General features: G+C 36.1%; 1 protein-coding gene and 3 long non-coding RNA genes across 5 annotated transcripts; 1 reads left to right on the top strand and 3 right to left on the bottom strand.

The window, feature by feature from the left end:
• Positions 1–7,894: 7,894 nt before the first annotated feature.
• On the bottom strand, positions 7,895–9,269 carry LOC121050496. The gene is made up of 3 exons (XR_005803172.1): positions 9,075–9,269; positions 8,198–8,258; positions 7,895–8,104 (listed from the first exon to the last, which is right to left on the bottom strand). It is a non-coding gene; the product is annotated as an uncharacterized LOC121050496 (long non-coding RNA).
• A 591-nt stretch (positions 9,270–9,860) lies between these two features.
• LOC112176732 lies at positions 9,861–11,739 on the bottom strand. 2 transcript variants are annotated; one of them, XR_005802556.1, is made up of 3 exons: positions 11,126–11,739; positions 10,938–11,015; positions 9,861–10,185 (listed from the first exon to the last, which is right to left on the bottom strand). It is a non-coding gene; the product is annotated as an uncharacterized LOC112176732 (long non-coding RNA). The 2 variants fall into 2 exon arrangements; XR_005802557.1 differs by lacking the exon at positions 9,861–10,185 and adding an exon at positions 10,612–10,760.
• Positions 11,740–12,478: 739 nt separating this feature from the next.
• LOC112176733 lies at positions 12,479–14,002 on the bottom strand. The gene is made up of 3 exons (XR_002927078.2): positions 13,315–14,002; positions 12,674–12,792; positions 12,479–12,493 (listed from the first exon to the last, which is right to left on the bottom strand). It is a non-coding gene; the product is annotated as an uncharacterized LOC112176733 (long non-coding RNA).
• A 5,390-nt stretch (positions 14,003–19,392) lies between these two features.
• On the top strand, positions 19,393–21,467 carry LOC112176729 (phototropin-1). The gene is made up of 10 exons (XM_040511355.1): positions 19,393–19,464; positions 19,600–19,650; positions 19,769–19,839; positions 19,909–19,961; positions 20,101–20,150; positions 20,313–20,417; positions 20,511–20,570; positions 20,648–20,737; positions 20,973–21,049; positions 21,163–21,467. The coding sequence occupies exons 1-10, from the start codon at positions 19,393–19,395 to the stop codon at positions 21,206–21,208; spliced, it is 675 nt and encodes a 224-aa protein (XP_040367289.1). The 3' UTR covers positions 21,209–21,467.
• The last annotated feature ends 241 nt before the right edge of the window (positions 21,468–21,708 follow it).

Below are 21,708 nucleotides of genomic sequence, written 5' to 3'. Positions count from 1 at the left end.
TAGGCAATTGTTACCTCATTGGGATTTATGGTCTCGTAGCTACCACATGAGTCTCGAGTGCTAAATTAACAATTTTTGTTCTTTGTGTGCAGGTATATCTAGTTAAACGTGGCTCCTCCAAAGGTGAGTCGAAATTCAACTCATTATGCTTGTCTGCAGCTCCACCGCTTCGAGGCATATTGAGTTATTGCCTGCTTTATGTTTCTTTCTCAATGACTTCGACAAAATTTTTTGTCATTTTGCCATTTAACTCTCCTTTCAAAATGAAGTTGCAGCATGCCATAGTTTATAGATTATGCCTTAATTATACATAGCATTTTGTCTTCATATGTCTTGATGATTTTCCACCCCCAAAATCTGTCAACAAAAGATAAGACCAAGAGGAAATCACTTTGTTGTTGCAAGTCTGAGACACCACCGCTTGTCTTCATTTACTTTCTGCCAAGATTTGATTATTACAACATGCAGAGTTCATTTCATGCCACACAAAGGGCACTAAAGGAATCTTGTAGCCTTTGAATATTGTTTTCTTTTCTTCTTTTGATTGACACGTAGCTGGACTTTGACCCTCTGATTTCAAAAGAAACTTGCTGCACATTTGCTTAATTGGATATTTTGAAAGTTTTGTCTTTAGTCCAAAGGTACAGTAACATCACGGTTTGACAATCATACTTATTTGCAAATATCATACTTAATTGCAAATAAATTTTATCTTGATGTGTATTAATCACTTCATCAGCTTTTAACCGCCAAAGAACACGAATTCATCACTTTGTCATGGCCTCTTGTATTGTTAAACCACTGCCCCATGATCAAAGTTTCATTAAACTCGTTGTTTCATGGTCCTTGTTGCCTGGATTTTATTCAAAGCAAGCATGTGGCAAACATTTGCTGCTCTGCTTCATTATATGTATGTTGTGTTCCTTCAAGCATCTGGGAGCAAGTTTACAGCAACACACTCTGATAATTATTGTTTCAAGGAGTGTAAAGCTTCGTCTCTGTCATTTTTTCATGAATGCATGTCTTCTTCTTCTTCTTTTAGACGGGGAACAATAATCAAGTGTTCATATCAATTATTCTCTCCATTAGTCTTTTTGAGTTTTTGATAGAGGCATTGTATATGTACATGCTGCAGGTGCAAGTGAAGGCAGGATCTTTGACAACGAAAGCCATTTCCTTGCTGGGATTTGGTGGAGGAAGTGAGTCTGGATTCACATAGAAGTGAAGAGACTTCTGCTTCATGGCTTGGTCTCAGTTTTCTGATTCATTTCCTTCTCGCCTGCAGGTTGTTGGAAGCACTCCAAGAGAACTTCAAGGGTAAATTCTTTTCTCCAGACACCAATTTTATGTTTTGTGGGGTTGATATTATGGTTGGCGTGTTCTTTGTGTGGCTTATTTTGAGGTCATTTGTTATGCTGCGATGGAGAGGAAGGCAAGAGGTAGGAAGCTGCTGGTGGGAACTGCCGTTGAATTTCAGAGTAGATGATATTATACTCCACTGATTGGTCATACACTCGTTGATATACATGTATTGTATACGAGATTGCGACCGCTCGGGGATCTCCACAGCTCCATGGCGACAGAGGTAAAAGAGACACTGCAAAAAAAAAAAAACAAGAAGTAGCACTGGTAGGTCAAGGAGGTATCAACCTTTTAGCGTCTGCTTTCGGCCTTCTCCTTCGAACAAAGTTGCTGAAAACTTCTTCTCTCCTTTGCAGCAGGGCTTCGCCTTTCCTCTTGATGTGTTTTCTTTGTCTCTTTAACCCTGGCATTGTGCTTGCTTTTATAGAGAGTCTTGGAGATAGGATTGAGCCTTGAATTTGAATTTCAAATCACCCTATCTTATGGCAGGTCATGTAAAGCAGATAGATTCCGTTGCATTCAGTTTGAAACAAACCCCAAAAAAATCTGTATAGCGTGATTTGAATTTGGACGTGAATGCCTCCAACTTTGACAAACCTCTTGTTTTGACCACTATTTGAATTTGAAGCTATCTTGTACCTTGATATTGCAACTGGAAAATAATTGCCGTGGCTTGTGGTTGTTGTATTTTTTTTAAATACTATTTTTATTATTATATTTTTTTTCAATAGTGGCAAGAATTGGCTTGCGGAAATTATCTGAACTCTCATAATCGTAATCATCAGGGGGAGGCGCAGACATCAGGGGGACATGTCTACATGTTTGTCTTGAACCGTGAAGGATGTATTGTGCTCTTTTTCCTCTTCGACCGAGGATATTTTTGTCCTACTAGGTTTTTGTTATTCGGCAAGGTTTTTAACGAGGCAATGAGAGAAGCACCGCGTTTGGGCAACACAAGGGGGAGTGTTCAAGTAAACTCTAATTTGCGTTTGGCCCAAACTCTAGGTTACTTGCTCTAGTGGTAATAGGGTTAAATTAGAAGGATCTAGATTCCTATTCAATGTACGATTACTTTCCTTGTATGATTGAGATTCTATGCATTGTAATCCTCTATATAAAGATGCCCCTATTATCAATGAGAATACACAGCAAATTCCTCTCAATTTCCGTTTCTCTACAACAAATATATAATTTTAGTTTTTTTTCTTTGTCTTTTTTCGTTATGTATATATAATTATATATATATATATATATATATATATAATTCGTCTAAGAAAAGAGTGTGTGTGTGTGTGTGCGCGCGCGTGCGTGTGTATCATAGTTCTAAAAAACGGCCTAGGGCTAGGCATTGGGTCACAGTTCCGACTTTGGCCTAGGCAATTGTGTTAGGCGCGGGGCTTCTTGGCGGTCTAGGACGAGCGCTAGGCGCTAGGCGCTGCTCCACAAGCTCTGCAATATCGACATGTTGTCGTGAAACATGGCCAGAAAATGGATGGGTTAAGAAGAGATCGGGTCGGGGTTTGAATCTCCTCGATGAATCCGGCGCTGCAATCGGAGAAAAAGATCGTGTCTTAGCCAGATACCTGACCCAAATTGTTCTGCTGCATGTGTATCACCAATAGGAGGCGTCCATGGAAGCCATCTGAGATGAGCTGATCCCTAATTTCACAAAGGGGGCCAAATTTGGCGAAGAGGCAAAAGAGCAAAAGGCTCTTGCTTTATGGAGGAATTGAATCCGGTAAAGCTAAATTAGAGGTTAGAAATCAAGAATGAATTGGGATTGAATGGGGTTGAGCTTTGTGAGCTTTTGAACTGCAGTGAAGCCAGAGAGAGATGAGAGAGAGAGAGACGAGAGAGAAAAAGAAGGAGAGAAGCAGAATGACGATTTAGAATTGATTGTTAATGAATTATCAATGAATTGGTTATTATTTATTAATAATCAATATTGTTCTTTTATTAGCTCAATATTAATCAATGAAATAAAATTGATTGCTAATAAATAATTAATAAACTATGATATTTTATTATATAATTATATATTATAGAAATAAAATTTAAAAAAAAAAAAACCATCTAGTCCCCGCCTAGGCCTCTAGGCGCTAGCTGCTAGGCCCCAGACCACCGCCGGACTAGCGCCTAGCATTTTTTAGAACCTTGGTATATATACATATATATGTGGGTGTGTGTGTGTGTGTGTTTATGAATATCAATCCCGTTCCCCTGGTCAGCAGCTGACCATGGGAACATTTTTGCCATATATATATATATATATATATGTATATATATAATTTATAAAAAAAATTATATATAAATATGTATATTTCTATATATATATAATTAGTCAAAAAAAAAAATATATATATATATATATATGTATATATATAATTCGTACAAAAAAATTATATATATAAATTTGATGTAGAATTAATATGGTATAAATATATAAAGATCCTATCCAGAACGATGCCTCGCTATGAAATTAAAGTGCGAGGCTCCTTTCTTAGCCCTTGGATCAATTTACTTAAATCTAATGGACCATAACTCATCTATCTTAACCAAGGTTAAAACCCACGGGTTAACAAATAAGAAAAAGAAAAAGAAAAAAAAAACGCATCCTTGGATCAATTTACTTCAATCTAAAGGACCATAACTCATCTCTCTTAACCAAGGTTAAAACCCATGGGTTAACAAATGAGAAAAAGAAAGAAAAAAAAAAAAACAAACGCACAATCTAGGTTTTCCACGCTCAAGACGTCTCATCATCTTCTCCTCTATCGTGCTCGATCTTCTCCACTACTGTGCTCTTCTCATTCAAGACGTCTCAATAACTGGTACGTATATGTGTGTTCTCTTTTTTCCCTCGCTACTTACCCATTATTGATATACAGTTCTTAGACTTCATGAAAGGGTGAAGGGTGGGTTGATATAGGTCCAGGGCTGGGAGACCCATATTTCTTTTTGTGAAGATATTCTAAACCCCTTTTAACTATCAGGGACTTATGATCATTACATTCAATGGATGTTTTGATGCAAAATGTATTAGAAAAATTCTCAGTCCAAGTCCGACATTCGTTGGAATAAAATTTCTTGAGAGTATGTTTCTTTACTGCTCAAGGAATTGATTTGTGTTTTCTTTATCATATAATTAAGAACTAGCTCGTTGTATGTTAACATTGTTCCATTAAATATTGGCAAGTTATTTGTTTAGTTGCCTGCCACTTGAGTAATTCATTCCATAGCTGAGAAAAGGTTAGTTAAATGCATTAGTAACTAATGTCGGGGGATTTTTTAAATATATTTTGGTAAATTTATGATCCCAACAGATATGAAAGTCTATATTCTATGACTTCTATGACCCATATTTCTTCTTGTAAAGATATTCTATGCCCCACATTCTTGCATAAGCATATCGTCTGCTCTTATGTTTAGTTTTTTATTTTATTTATCTTCTTTTTCCCCCTCTGTCTATGCCTTAATGCAGGAATGGAGTCACAACAAAGTTTCGATGACACTGCTATCTTTTGTCCTCAAATGAAGGTTGATCTGATTCCTGTAAAGAACCAAGAATTTCATACACTAGAAGACGTTGAGATGTTTTACAAAAGCTATGCAAAAGAATCAGGGTTTGATGTCAAAAGTTTTACTAGCGAGAAGAAGAATGGTGTGATTGTAAGAAAGGCGTATGTGTGCTCTAAACAAGGAACATCAAAGGTAACAGGAAAGAAAAGAAATAGGAATCAAACAAGAGTAAATTGCAAGTCAAAAATAGTAGTTGTAAGACGTGCTACGATCGGCAAATATGTTGTCACTATTTTTGATAAGGTCACAGCCATCCTTTAACTACCCCACGAAGAAAACATCTGACAAAGATCCATCGTGAGATTTCATCGATTCATAAATCATTAACAAAACAACTGACTGCAGTCAATGTGCCAACATGTACACAATTTGACTTTCTTGGAGTGCATTCAGGAGGAGTAGAAAACATTGGGTGCTTGCAACAAGATATTTATAACTACAAAAGGGATTGTCGCAAAGAGGTGAAAGGGCATGATGGAGATATGTTGCATGAGTACTTCCTGTTGGAGAAAGAAAAAGATCCTTCATTAATTTTCAAAATAGAGGCTGATAACTAGAACAGGATCACACATATCTTTTGGGCTGATGCAATTTCTAGACGATCTTACAAGTTTTATGGTGATGTTGTAATATTTGACACAACTTACAATACCAATATGTATTCGTTGATCTTTGCACCTTTGGTGGGAGTAAATAATCATGGGCAGACAATAATTTTGGCTTGTGCATTCTTAAGCAATGAGACAACTGATTCTTTTGTTTGGTTCTTTAAAGAATTTTTAGATGCAATGCCAGGTGATGCTCTAAGAATGATTATTACTGATCAAGATCCAGCAATGACAAAAGCTATCTCTGAAGTACTCCCATAGACCTTTCACAGATATTGTAGTTGGCATATTCTAAATAAATTCTCTGAAAAAATAGACCCAGGAAAATATACTCGTTATTATGATGAATTTCAAGATTGCATATGGAATTCAGAAAATAGAGATGAGTTTGATGCAAGGTGGACATCAATTGTTGTGAGTAGTGGTTTAAGTGATAATGGATGGTTAAAGACTGTATGATATTCGGTCAACATGGGTGCCTGCATATGTAAATCATATCTTTTCAGTTGGGATGTCAAGTAGTCAGCGAGCAGAAAGTGGGCATGCTTTTTACAAGAGGTTTGTTTCTAAAGAAAATACATTGTTAGATTTTATGGTTCAGTTTAATCAGGCTATCACACGTCAGCGACATCTGGAATTAATGGAGGACCATGTTGACATCAATGAGAAGCCAAATTTTCACTCACCCTTTGAGATGGCAGACCAAATGACTTGTGTTTATACACATGAATGCTTTAAAGAATTTTATGATCAGTTGTCACAGTGTAGCAATTATAGATTTGAGCTCTCACATGAGAATGATACGTATATGGTGTATATTTCATTGAGAAAAAAAATGGAGAACCCCAAGGGTCATGAAATTATTTATGCTAAAGAGTCAGATTTTGTATCATGTGGCTGCAAAAAATTTGAGACGGTCGAGATACCATGTAGACATATTTTGGCATTTCTCATATTATACGACTTGTTGATAGATTGCCAGATCAATACATCTTAAAGAGGTGGATGAAATCAAGAAAAACTGAGACAGTTCTTGATGATGTCGGTGTGGAGATAACAGATAATAGAGATTTGCTTGCCAGGCGGAGTCGGTTATGCCAATATGTTGTAGATGTAATTGATAAGATTATGAGTAGCGAAGAAGTAACTGATTTGTTTGCAGATTCATTAAAGAGTCTTTTGGAGATGTAAAATTCCATGATGGCTGATGGTGAGACTGTTAAGTCTGCAATAGTGCCAGCTGAACAAAAAAGTCTTCATTCTCAAAACATTTATAATGAACCTATTCAAGTAAGGGCCAAAGGATGTGGGAAAAGATTGAAGGCAGGGAAAGAGAAGGGCAGATTGAAAGCTGTAAAGAAGGCAAATGGTAAAGGTATATTTTGTCATGGATGTAAAAAAATGACCAGCAACATGATAAAAGAAATTGTCCTGAGTTGAAGAATAAAAATGACATATCATTCCCTCAAACTGGGTAAGCATTTAGCTGTTGTATCTAATACTTATATTGCATTATCCCTCAAACGGCATACTTATATCAATCCCTGATGGTTTTTTTGGTTTCTCGTTTTTGATTTACAGAGAGGATACAAGTGACCCAAGTACGGATGAGGAAGAGAATTCCAACACAGGAGTTGATGAGTCTGCTTAGCAAGCCGAGCATGATTGTCCAAAATTCTTTGTCATTCCCTTGTTGATTTTGTTTGATTATGCACTCATCTGCAGTGCTAAACAATTTTCTCATGTAGGATTGTTTAATTTGTAACTATTGTTACTATTCAGAGATGCTGAAACTATTGCAAGTCCATTGTTATGCCTTTTCCTTGCGAAGACAAGTCATAATTATATATGCATTGCAGTAGAATAACAAGCTACTTGAGTTTTTCATGTTGATATTGTACTGCAGTAGAATAAGATCCTTCTACAATAGACATGCAAATTTGATTTAGCAAGCTATTTGAGTAGAGATATAAACTAGGCACTAAAAGCATTAGCTCCTTTAGTTGCTTGCAAGTTATGTTTCTACTTTGTACAAATTCTGATATTGGTATCCAGTTCATTCCACCAGAACTGTTGACATAAGGGATTAATTAATAAGAGCAAATATGTTTGCCTGACGATAATATGGACATTCTTCTCATTCTAAATACTTAACAGAATATGGAATAGAGGAGTGTGCCCGAATGATGCATAAACTACTAACAGAAAATGACATTTCTTGAAATGAACTGTTTGAGTACAACAATGGTAACTTACAGCTTCTTGCCTTTCCTATTCAACTTTAATCATTCCAAGCACTCTAGAGAGGGTAGATTGGATACAACCTTGTTTCCAATATATATACCCAAATAGCAATTGTAGAGTGCTTGGAAATACAAGAAAAGCTATTGAACAGTAAATTACCAACTTCACAAATCAATTCAGAGTTAAGGCTAATATAAAACTAAAAAGCTTCCTTATGATGAGGGTTACATCTGATCTGCAGGCTTATTTAGACCCTTTTGATCAACTTTTACACTTGGTTCCTCCATAGACCCAGATCCCATATCCAAAGCCTGCAGACATCAATGTCAACAATGATCAGTGTCAAAGCAGTTTCATATCAACTGAGTCCTGATTCTATCAGTTCTCTAATGCATTTAACTAACCTTTGCGCTTGTTGTAATTTCATCTAGTCTTGCATTATAGCCTCTAGAATTCTCTACAGCTCTTTTTTGAAATAGGCCACAGTAAACCAGAATTAGAAATTGCTGAGACAAGTGAACATGAAAAAAAGGATCAAAATGGTTCAATGTTTTGAATCCTACCAAAATCAGCAGCATTCAATACAAATGCAGAAAACATAAACATATAAACATAAGCAACAGCTACCAGAACTTGAAACAATACTAATTCAATTTTTTTTGTCATAATACTAATTCAAATTAGGCTTTGGATAACATCATATTTGAAATAGGAACATGGGAGAAAAACAAAAGAGCGGACTCTATGCTTATGCAAGAATGCAAAAGAGTAATCAAAACTTCCATTGAATGCAATGATCGTAAGTCCCTGATAGTTAAAAGGTATAGAATATCTTTACAAAAAGATATATGGGTCATAGAAATCATGGAAGTTATAAAAGATAAACTTGGATATCTGTTGGGATCATAAATTTACCAAATTATATTTAAAAAATCCCCAGACCTCTCCTTGATCTAGGCTTTTATAGACACTTCAATTTTCTAATAAATTTGTTATGCTCCCAGCCCTGGACCTATATCACCCCACTCTTCACCCTTACATGAAGTTTGAGAAGTGCATAACAATTATGATGAAAAGAAAATTTCAAGCAGCCTCCGAAGTGTAAATCTAATTCAAGTAAATTAGAATTAGAGAGATGAGTTGTGCGTGAAAACCCTTCGAAATTTCAGCTTCTACTTGCATACGATTATCTAAGATTGATATGGTAAATCTATTGAAAAGAAAGGAGCACAAATTAATGGGTAAGTAGCAAGGGAAGAAAGAGAACACACATATATGTACCAGTTATTGAGACATCTTGAATGAGAGGAGCACAGCAGAGGAGAAGATCGAGCACGGTAGAGGAGAAGAGGATGAGACGTCTTGAGCGTGGAAAACCTAGATTTGTGTGTTTGTTTTTTTTTTTCTTTCTTTTTCTTATTTATTAACCCGTGGGTTTTAACCTTGGTTAAGAGAGATGAGTTATGGTCCATTAGATTTAAGTCAATTGATCCAAGGGCTAAGAAAGGAGCCTCGCACTTTAATTTCAGAGCGAGACATCGCTCTAGATAGGATCTGTAAATATATATATATATCACTACACCAATAAATGAATCAGACGACAGTTTTTCACTGTCGTCTGATAAGGCCCTCTGCTGTTGTCTATCTCAATGCCGTCTGATGGATAATCAGACAACAGCACGTAACTGTCGTCTGAGAAAATTTTGCACAACATCAGCGGCTTACATGACTGTTGTCTGAACACCAGAAAGAACAACAGGGGCTTATATTCTTACTGTTGTCTGAAGGCTGTGTCAGACAACAAGTGCTTATATGTTTGCTGTTGTCTGAAGGCTGGGTCAGACAACATGTAGCTGAAAATCCCATTGTCTATCCATTATTGATATTATAGGTTTCTCCAAAAAACTGTTGTTTGTTGTTTTGCCAGACGATGGCTTTTTCATTCTTTTTTGTCCTTAAAAGTATTATAGTTAGATAGCTCATACAATAGTTTTTGCTAGGTATTTTATGATGATCAATTATTGGACAATAGTTTTTAGATGGAATAGAATGGTTTGAGAGACATGCATTCAAATGGCCTACATTTTGCATATATGGAATCCAAATGAGAACACATTCAAAAGAGATTCATTTATGTAAAGATCTGATACATTCATCCATATATTCAACAAAGTCATTCCATCCCAACATTAACCCTAACCATAAACTTTGTCCATAAATGTGATGCACATTAACCCTGCCTACACCTCACAAGTAAGTGAAAACAATGCACCAACAGCTTTAAGCCTTTACTCCTTTATGCCTGCTAAGATAATCATATTTACAACATCAACTGGCAAAGCATAAGCTGGATTTGTGGGTTTCACCATTGGATATTCAAGGAGGGAAAGCCCTGCATCAAAAAGCATGAACCTCAATTATGTGATGAAAACAGCGGCATACAAACTAATAATCAACCTCAATGTCCTGCAATTTTTAATAATTAACCACAACTCATAAAAATTCAGTCACAATTAAAATTTCACTTTGGAAACTCCTCAAGAATATTCCAAATGTACAAATAGGTTATGCAAAATCAGACAGTCTAAAATGAACTTGGCATATAAAAAATTATATAACGCAAAAGCCCTTTATCGTAAAATGCTTATCAGTTTATGCTGTGTACTTCAACAAACAGAGCTGCAAGTTAACATTATTCTATCAAAGTCAAAAGAGAAACAATTCGGTATACTATGAATCAGGCACCCTCAATATACACCAAAAAACCTATCTGTATATTTGCATACCTAAATGCATTCAAGATTTTTTTTTTTTTGGGGGGGGGGGGGGCAGTAAAAATTGGAAAACCCGGAATTGTTATAAACTACTCAGAGAAAGACAGGAGCCATGACCACCATTTTTGTAGCAAGCATTTTAATAAGGACATGAAGTGAAGGTCCAGCTGTGTCTTTGAATGGGTCTCCCACTCTGCAAAACAAACAAGAGGATATCATTTTTGAGAATTCAGAGACTGGTAAATGATTAACAGAATATTAGATAAATCATAATGACGAAAACAATAAGAACTTGGTCAAATCTGCTGCCATGCCACAGTACCACTAGACATCTCCAAATTAACAGAAAAAGGAGGACAGCAGGACTTACATGTCTCCTGTAATTGCACCCTTATGACAATCACTTCCTTTGCCTCCGGATAGTATCCAAATATTCAGAACGCAATACCTGCAAGGGATTCAAGCAATAATTATTCCTTCATGATCTAATTAATATGGAAGCAACAACAAACTTATCTCCACTCCATGCCCAAATTTATAAAAACATAATTGACCCACCAACTGCTATAGGTGAAATAATAGCCAAGGCACCAGGTTTTATCATCTCCCTCAAAGATGCAGATGCTACAATAGCAACACAACGTGCATAATCTGGGTTCTCCTTATATTCTTGCAGCAACATGTCAGAAAAGGCATTACTAAAAGGAATGCAAAACATCAAAAATTCACACTGTACCTTGAGCAATAGGTGAATAGGCAATCGAAGTGATCCCAAGTTCGTCACATGTAGCCTTATCTCCATTCTCCTCTGGTGCCTTGTATATGAGACTATAATTCACTTGCTTTGATACTAGTGGGATACCTGTCTTTTAGAGTTTCTCGTATGCATCATGCAATCTCTTTTCTAAAATAAGGAACTTTATGCATCTTCTATACTTACTAAACTAGTGGGATACCTATCTTCTAAAATAAGGAACTTTGATGCTAGTGGGATACCTATCTTCTATACTTACTAAACTAAAGAAGAGAATAAAATAGACAAGCTGCTTATAATGTAGAGAAAGTATTTCATTGTTCATAAGAACAAAACAATAGACTTGTCTTTCTTTGGAAAAAGCACAAGATAATATATAGAAGTCATAGAACCATGATAACTAGTTACTAGCTGCCACTACGAGCTGTCATGAATAACTGCCCTGCTATATTTGCTTTTAGATTGAAAGATGTGATCAATGTATAAATTACATGCTACAGAAACAAAACAAAAGTCCTCCATAAGCAAAATAAGAACTACAACTTCTGGAAGTCAAGAGACATAATAAGATAAATGTCTTACCACCCACTTTGTTAGAGTTTTCCTATCGACTTGTCCAGTCTTTTTTATGTCAATTAGTGGCCACACAAGCTCCACTTCTTCCTCGATCATAAACCTCAAGAGGTCCCACTCATCGATGTAAATACTTAGATGCGAGATACTTAACAAAAGTATTGAAAGGGCATGAAAATGTACAAAAAAGATAAGCACTTGAGTAAGGCATTTTTAGTTTTTCTCACTTGGCACCAGGCTCTGTGACGTTAAGGAGCAATTAAATTACTACTGAAGTTAAATTTCTATGCATCTCCTAGTTAAAATGACAGGTTAAGATATTAGTATAGAAAACGACAGGTTAACTTCCAAAAACACAAAGCCAAACAAATTAATATAACTTCAGACTGTTCTGGTTAAGGTACTAGTAGAAATGACAGCTGCATGAGTAATATATGTGCAGAATATGATTATCGAAGTTTAGAGGTGACAACCTTATTTAAATGTTCAGAAAGAAATTTTTCAAATACTCCAAATGGTAGGGCAACTGATGTAGGAATTCCAACCCAAGAGGGTAGTTTTCCTTTTATATAAGAAATATTACATGATTTAGCTCCAACCTGCCATCACCATAGACGTCACATAAAACTGTCAGAAATTAAGAAGATGCCTGGGTTTAAGGATATTCATTTATAGGTAGGTTAAAGGATTCATTTATAGAAGATGCTTGTCACAACACTTACTTAAAATCCAGAACACATAATAAGAACGAACTATTTATTTAGTATTGAAACTAGGACCTTTTTGGTTGGGAAGGGAGGACTGGAGGAGGAGGGAGAGGGGGAGTCAACTCACTGGACTCACTGGTCTACCAAGGTATTGCAATCCAGCAAGCTCAAGGCGGTGATGTAGTCTCCAGCTGAAACAAAAAGACATTGATCAGGAAGAGACAACCATCAGATAAATGCAGAAAACTGAAAATGAGAACATGATAAGAAAAACAAACCCAGATAGAAAAACCCAACACCCATCTTTCATATGGAGCACCCACTATCGCATGCATCGAAATTCAAAACCAATCAACCAAATTTGAAAGCAGGAATTATTATTGAATCAAGCCCCAAATTATAAATCCAAGCGTATAAAATCAAATCAAACTACCAGATCAATCAAAACAACAACAGATCAAGCCAAAGAATCACACTACATCCCACAACAAAACTCCAAACAACAGAAATATCAAACAACAAACACAAAACAAAAGCTTGAAACAGTGATACATTGGGTACCTGAATTATTCGATCCTCGATCCAGACCCAATAACACCCCCAAATCCAAAGTTACTGACTTACAAAACCACAAACCCATTGATATATACATGAAACTGAGCATTATTTCAATCAAAATTACAAGAATTGAAGCCCTGGAAATGGAGTCGTACCATGTGGGTCCCCGGCTCGCGGATCTGGAACTCATACTGGATGACCGCTGGAAAACCCTAGCGGTTTGGTAAATTTGGGGGGAATCGGGATTGGGGTTTTGGTTTCAGAGTGAAATTGAGCGATCTGAAATGGACGAGTCCAGAATGAAGTGGCCGCCATCGTCGAAGGTGGAGTCCACGTTGGAGCCGTAGTCGAAGACGTTGTCGACAGGAGAGAAGTCGAAGAGGGCGAGGGAGAGGGTAGAGAGAGAGAGAGCGTGAGGTTTGTGTTGGGAAACGCCATCGGAAATTCGAAGGTGGAAGATCCGACGATTACACGGGTAGGGGAATTTCGATGTTTGCTATGATGGATTGAGAGGGAGGACGAGAGAGACAGGTTTTGGGAGAGTTTTTTTTGTTTCTTTGTTTTCTTTTCTCAGCTCAATCTCGTGGGTTTTCATAGCAAACTTCAAAAAGAGGGAAGAGATGCACAACGAGAGAGAGAGGTCAACTGAAAAATAGAGGCGGGCGAGCAAAATTGCAGTGCGAATATGTGTGGGAAGAAAAAGTGGGAAGTTTAACTTTCGACCAAAAAATTAGGCGGGCTGAGCAAACTATTGAACCCTAAAACTCAGACAACGTCAATTTCAATACATTGTCTGAAATAAAGTCACACAATAGACAACTGAAAAACTGTTGTGTGAATCAAAACAACAGACGACATATTTTTCAACCATTGTATTAAGAGTAATTGCACAACAAAGAAGTAATAACTGTTGTGTGATTAAAAACAATCAGACAACATCTTTTATCCACCACTGTGTTAATCAACCTTGGACAACATCACATAATTACTGTTGTCTGAATTAATTCATTCAGACAACATCAAAAAAATCAACCATTGTCTGAAATGTTATTGCACAAGAGCAAAAAAAAAACTGTTGTTGGATTCGAAAACTTAGACGACAGAATATTTCTTGCTGTCGTCTGATTAATTCAGACGACAGTTAAAATGTTTGCTGTCGTCTGATATGTGTTGTCTGATTCCGAAATTGGTGTAGTGTATATATATATATATATATTAATGTCATAATTCTAACCCACAAAAGTATTAAAAAAATTGATAAAAAAGAAAGTCAAATTTAAAACTGATTCTACAAAAATGGAAAGAAAATATATTAATATCTGTTAAAGTAAAAATGGATTGGAATTGGTCTACTCATTTCATTTCATAGCCCCTTTATATAGGAAGAGAATTACAACGGAAAGAACAATTACAATGATGACATTAAACGCTAATTGATCCGTAATTGTGCTTATTGATGGTAATCACTAATTCCTTGATTCCCTCTCCGTCAGTCGCTTTGACGAAGGCACATAATGTGCTTTTCCTTTAACACTCCCCCTTGGGCCAAGTCAAAGACTAAATGGTGCATGAGTTGTTGCCTCACTAAAAACCTTGCCAAGTAACAATAAAAACTTTGTGGGACAAAAAATACACCTTGGTCGAAGGAAAAGAGCACAACGCACCTTTTACATTTGAGTATGACATGTGTGTGTTAGACTCCCCCTGACGTCTACACCTCCCCCTGATACTTACATTAATCAAGGGAGCTTGGGAAGTCTTCACATTCCTATGCTTTTCACATGTTTCTCAAATGTGGCCTTAGGCAGTGATTTGGTGAACAAATCTGCCACATTCTCCTCAAACCTTACTTGATTCATTTGAATCTTGAGGAGACCTTGTTGTTGCTGATTGTAGGAAGAGTTTGGCGATATGTGTTTTGTATTATCACCCTTGATATATCCTAGCTTCATCTGTTCGATGCATGCTGCATTATCTTCATAAATGCAAGTAGACTCTTTAGTGGTAGATTTCAAACCACTATTCCCTCTAATATGTGTAATGATAGTTCTTAACCATATACACTCACGAACCATCTCAAGTAGAGCAATAATCTCTGAGTGGTTCGAGGAGGTAGCCACAAGGGTTTGCTTGGTTGATCTCCAAGATATCGCCGTGTTCCCAATGGTAGGTACATAACCATTTTGGGAACGACCTTTATGTGGTTCAGAGAGGTACCCACACTATAAGAATAAGTTAATCACACGACACATGTGTTTTTTCTGTCGTCTGAGTTAGTCAGACGATAGATTTGTTAAACCAGTCGTTTGTTTGCTTCTTAGCCAACACATGGTCATATTCCATCTTTGTAATGAAATTGCCAAATTCCGGACAACAACAACAACAACATCTGTTGTCTGAGAAGCCCAAAAAAAAAAAAAAAAAACTAATATAAATTGTCCGAAACCAAAACACACACTCAAATGCCTTGGCTAGTTGGCTTTGTTTTAGGTCACTCCCGCACAAACTCTTTCCATTCCCGCCGCACAGAACTCCCTCGCTCTGAGCCCTAATTCCATTCCCGCACAAACCTTCTTCGCTCTCAACCTCTCCCTTTAATTCCATTCCAGCACAAATCTCTCACTCTTAGCCTTGATTCGATGAGTTAAGGCTCAGCTCTCACTCACAATCGTTTGCTAGAGGACGATTAAAGACACCGTCGACGAGCTCGATGACGATTAAAGACATCATCTGTAGCCAACTCTGTTCACACCAACAAAATCATCTATCTACAAATCTGGAAGCCTCTATATATACCGAAATTCGCTGTCTCTGGTTATTGGGTTCGGTTGTCAATCAAAGCTTTCAGAGTTTGATAACGTTCACTCCTCCAAATTAGTTGGTTCGGTGATTGATCAAATCTTGATAGAGTTTGGTTCTTCTTGATACCGTTACCTCTTCGATACTATCAGGTATGGTTATTGATGAAAGCTTGACAGAGTTTGGGTCTCTTTTGATGGACTTTGGATTTCTATTTCCTATTAAACCTGACAAAATCGTTTTCCTTTTGGGATTTTGTTGTTCATTGAGCACACAGATAAAGAGAGGGATATGAGAACTGGGGAAGGAGGAAAAGAAGAAGAAGAAGAAGAAGAGAGATTAGAAACTCTTGCTTGCTCGAGAGAAAACAAGTGGACGGTATTTTTTTAATCTCCTCAAATTTTCTGATTGAAGCTGTTTATGAGTTTTGTATTCAAGTGATTTTTTTCTCAGAAGATTTGTGTTTTAGGTGTGGGTTATTTGTTTTCTTGCATGTTTATGGGTAAAGTTTGAAGTAAAGAAATAGATTGAGGTAACTTTGTGAATTGAGAAAACTTTGTTTATGGGTAGTTTGTTCATTTTGGGTTTGATTGGCAGATTCTTTCTCTGCTATTTGAATGATCCCACCACGAACACTACTGAAGCTACTATTGCTAGCTTGTTAAACTTTTTATACATTTGGAACCTTGACAGCTATAGTCAATTATGCTCTTATTTTTCGATGGACCAAACTATGAATTCTTTGAATTTGTACAGTTATTCTGCATAAACATATGCATCGATATTCTGTTTGCTGTCAACAATTGCAGAAATATATGTGCTACTAACTATAGGGGGAAAACGCAATATGCTTTCCTCTGTGTGATTGTGTAATGCCCAAGCTCCAGAGGAATACTTTGTGCTTGTTTTTAGAAGCAAGGTGTTATTATTTTCATATCTGGAATGGAAAATGCAAAGAAAATGATGGTTATTGTTTTGGTGAATCAACTTGAGTGCATCTTTATTATAGGGAGGGGTTAATGGTTGAATTTTACTTTGGCTGGATGATGCGCTAGAAGCAAGCGCATAATTTAACCCTGAAATGTCGTTAGTAATATAAGTAAATAGGGATCGTTCTATTCCGGGGATTGAGGGTACACCTGTAATTGTGTAAGAAATAAAGAAAAGTATTATTTACAGAAATAAAATAAAGAATAAATATATACAAGTGAACAAAAATAAAGGGGGGGTTTTAAGAATTAAAGAATTGAAAATTAAAATAAAGAAAATATAAAAACACATGTACAAGAATGAAACATAAGAAACAAAGATTAAACCCTAGTTTATCATTGAATTCGAATTAACCCTACATTGTTCTTCCAAGTCATGTGAAAGGAGTTGATCATGTGAAACATTCGAAAGCAAATGAATTCCCATTTTTTTTACTTTTCAATGCTAATTAACCTAAGCGAAAGCACCTAGATTAATCCTATTAAACATGCAATCAAACCCTAGAAAGCTAGTCAATCATGTCATGTTTAACGCATTACACATAGAGAAAGGCTATCAACTCAAGTGTACAACTTAGTATGGAAAAGTCCACCTAATTGCAATCCTCTTTAATTAAATTCGGTCTTTGCACAAAACCTTTACTACTTTGATTCAAGTTTACACAAAACGAAAAGTCGATTTCATGTTCTTAAACCTAGCATCATTCATATCAAAACCCTACGCGTTTGCAACCACATAAGATTAAAATACAAAAGTTATCTATAACGCAAATTTAATTAAACAAACCCACATAAGCAAATTAGAATCAAAATTATGGAATTCGAAAACTTTATTTAAACATAGAAGTTGGGTTTAAACTTTACCCTAAACATTATTGTTAACTAGAAACAAGTTCATATGAATTCAAACAAGGAAAACAAAAGATCATTACAAGGAAAAAGAATGAATTACACCGTGAGGGGAGATGGAGATGGAGAGCTTGAACGTTGGAATCTTGAATCTTGGAAGCAAGTCTTCAAGGTGGACGATGGAGGCTATGTCCTCACGGCTTCTTCTTCTTCTCTTTACTTGAAAATGCAAAACTAAGAACTAGAGAATGGAAAAGGAAAATGGAAAGGAAATTGAGAGACAAAGAAGATGAGATGGATGAAGGAATGTGTGGGAAAATGGAAAGGAAATGGAGAGACAAAGAAGATGGAATGGATGAAGGAATTTGTATAGAAAAATGGAAAGGAAATGGAGAGACAAAGAAGATGGAATGGATGAAGGAATGTGTTTTAGAATGAGAGGAGAATGTGTTTATATAGGGAAGAAAAAGAAGAGTGAAATGATGAGTGGAAGAAAAATAATGAAAGTGGAGTATGAAAGTGATTTGTAGAATATGGAAAAGAAAGAGAAATGATGATTACACCCTAAAACATGGAATGTTTTTGGGTGATGATGATGGTGGATTAGTGTGAGAAATGATGGAGAAAACATGATGATTACACCCTAAAACATGGAATGTTTTTGGGTGATGATGATGGTGGATTAGTGTGAGAAATGATGGAGAAAACATGATGATTACACCCTAAAACATGGAATGTTTTTGGGTGATGATGATGATGGATTTCCTACTCATTTACTTCAATTTTATCTCCACCGAAAGTTTAGATTCTGCCCAAGACTTCTTCATAACAAATATTCCCCCATGAATGTAGATTACCCTGGTAAAATTTCAGATCTTTTAGAAAGGTATTTTGGCCGGAAATGCTTCCAGAATACGTTCAGGTCCGACTTTCAGTTTTCGTCTTTTAGTCAGAACTTTGGACCGATCTTTTGAAGGCCTTCCACTTCTATCTGGATCTTGCACTCTTCATATGAAATGTTCCTTTGGGTGTCTAGAATGGATCTGGAAAGTTTCAGCTCATTTGAAGTTCATTTGGTCAGGCGGCCGCTCCTTCTTCCTTGCTTGGCTTGGTTTCTCCTAGCCGGAGTAGGAAAATGTGTAAAATTGACATTTTAGTACATTTCCATTTTTCTCCACCATTTATAGGTAAGTGTGGACCTAATGCTCATTTCACCATCATTTACTCCAATGTACCTAAGAAAATAGAAATTGAGTTAAAAATCGATTCGTTAAGGAATTAACTAAGCAAAATGTGAGGAATTAACTATTAAAATATCACATTAAAATGCTCCTATCACTGGACCATGACTCCAATATCATTTTTCTATTTACCTCACCTTTGAAGTTGCAGTAACTTTGTATATATATGATATATATTTGTTTTGTTTCCTTACTTGAGCAATTCGAAATTCTGGAGTTCCTTTATTGCTTTTCAGATTTTGAAACTTGGTTAGAAGTTTTAGTAATGGTATTTAGTTTGACAAGAACTCCCTTACTTTCTGCCACTATATATTTATGAACGGTGTACTTGTGAATCCCTACACTTGTTGGAAGGATGATCATAAACTTTGAGGACTATTTAAGTGTCTTAGAACTTTCTTTGGATTGTTCTTACTTTGTCAATGAGGTTCCTGAAAAGAAACAGAAAAAATCTAGACGGCACTCTTTCATGGGGTATAGTTTCGCTTCTTCTTATAAATAACTGCTGAAAATTAAATGATCATGCATATATGTAGCTTAACAACTGTGTGTCATACTTCAGGGTTATTCGGAAAAGTCAAACTCAAAGCCAAGGCTGCCTGATAATCCCATTGTAAGATTTCCACTCGGAACTGTTTAGTTCATTCTTCCAATTTCATTTCAATTTTGCAGTCTAGATGAGAATGCAGAATGTAACAAGAATGTGATGTCTTTGAATGTATGTATTTCAGATATTTGCATCCGACAGCTTCTTAGAGCTAACGGAGTACAGCCGCGAAGAAATATTGGGAAGAAATTGCAGGTTACTAGTTAGTGTAATAGTGCTCACTGATGCGTTCAAGCTAAACTCTTGCTTGTTTGGATTTTGTAGATTCCTTCAAGGACCTGAGTCTGATCCAGCAACTGTGAAAAAAAATAAGAGAGGCAATTGACAACCAGACTGACGTGACTGTACAACTCATCAATTACACGAAAAGCGTTATGTTTAATTCTCCTGTAAAGGTTAAGTCCATAAAGCTCAGTGATTGTGTACTTAGCTAAAGTCTCTCTGTACTCAATCCAGGCAAAAAGTTCTGGAATGTCTTTCATCTGCAGCCTATGCTTGATCAAAAGGTAATATGTCTCCTCACATATTCTTTATTACATTACAAAATCAATGTTACTGTTGAATGCAAGCTTATTTTAAAAGGGTATAATAAAATTTCAAATTAGACAATTACCAGAATAGAAAAGAATATGGAACTGATTTGCCATTCTACTTGTTTATGTAAACAGGGAGAAGTACAATATTTTATTGGAGTACAACTTGATGGCAGTCAGCACATTGAGCCTCTGCATAACTCTATTCCTGAAGTTACAGTAAAAGAGAGTGAAAAACTGGTATGGAAGATACATTGTGCACTTTTCAGATGATTGTGATCATAAATATTGAATGTTCTTTTCCTTAAATTGTTTGGTTGGTTCGTTACGCAGGTCAAAGAGACTGCAGTTAATGTTGATGAGGCAGCAAGAGAACTTCCAGATGCCAATATGGTAATGCCACTTTCTAAATCCACCGTTTGTAAAATCTAAAGGTTTAAAAATTTGACAGAAGTTTTCTCTAACTGCAGAAACCAGAAGATTTATGGATGAATCATTCGAAGGTCGTTCATCCAAAGCCTCATAGACGGGACAGCCCCCCTTGGAGAGCTATTCAAAAGGTATTAATTGTTCAATTATATATGTATGGTATTGTCGAATAAAATTTTTATAAACTTCCATCGGAAAATATTGGTTTTCTTCAGTGTCTATTACTGGTTCATGGAAACATAACATAGACATACTCATCTCTAAAATTTTTCTTTTCTATCTTCAAGTGTTAGGGATTTGTTCTGTTGTTTTTCTTAAAACTATATCATGATAGATTGCTGATCGAAGTAACTCTTGATATTACAGATTCTAGACAGTGGAGAACATATAGGATTGAAGCATTTTAAGCCTATAAAGCCCTTGGGATCTGGTGATACTGGCAGGTTAGTATGTTAAACAGTTTTATACCTCAGGTTTGAAGTAGTCTATGGAAATTGAGGAATCTTAACTTAGATTCTACTTACTTGAACTATCTTTTGGAAATATTCAATGTCAGTGTGCATTTGGTCCAATTGTGTGGAACTGATCAGTACTACCCATGAAGGCTATGGATAAGGGTATCATGCTCAATAGGAACAAGGTATTGGATAGTTTGCTGACCATTAAGTGCAAATCAATTTGTTTCAGTGGGAGAAAAAAGGAAAGCAGCATATACCCAGCAGCATATTGATGAAGTCAAAAACGAGTGGGCAAAATTTGTTGTTAAAACATATATGTAAACTTGTGGTTGGTGATCGACTTATTTTGGTAACCTTGATTTTACAAGATATATAGACAATATTATTTTTACTTGCTAGATTGAGGTTACTTTTGGTTAGAATTGCTGGATTTGATTATATCTGGATATGGATATATACTTTTGGAAATGTTTTAGATTGGCAATGTAAGAACATATGGCATTGATATATGACAATGTTATATTTTGGATTTGTTCAGGATTTTTTTTTTTTGAAGGGGTTTGGAACCCTGCCTAACTGGGAGGCTCAGCCCCACGCCCGGTTTTAATTATTGAAAAAGAGAAAAATTACAAAAGGGAAAGGGG

The sequence above is a fragment of the Rosa chinensis genome, chromosome 7, assembly GCF_002994745.2.
Source record: "Rosa chinensis cultivar Old Blush chromosome 7, RchiOBHm-V2, whole genome shotgun sequence".
Classification (NCBI taxonomy): Eukaryota; Viridiplantae; Streptophyta; class Magnoliopsida; order Rosales; family Rosaceae; genus Rosa; species Rosa chinensis.
Note: the sequence above shows the minus strand (reverse complement) of the source record. Positions and strands in the feature narration are given on the sequence as shown.

Excerpts from the sequence above, each read along its gene's own strand:
- LOC112176729 (XM_040511355.1), top strand. The coding sequence starts at position 19,393 with ATGATCATAAACTTTGAGGACTATTTAAGTGTCTTAGAACTTTCTTTG. Across the intron at positions 19,465-19,599 it reads GTTCTTACTTTGTCAATGAG|GGTTATTCGGAAAAGTCAAA; the intron begins GTTCCTGAAAAG and ends GTCATACTTCAG. Across the intron at positions 21,050-21,162 it reads GGATCTGGTGATACTGGCAG|TGTGCATTTGGTCCAATTGT; the intron begins GTTAGTATGTTA and ends ATTCAATGTCAG.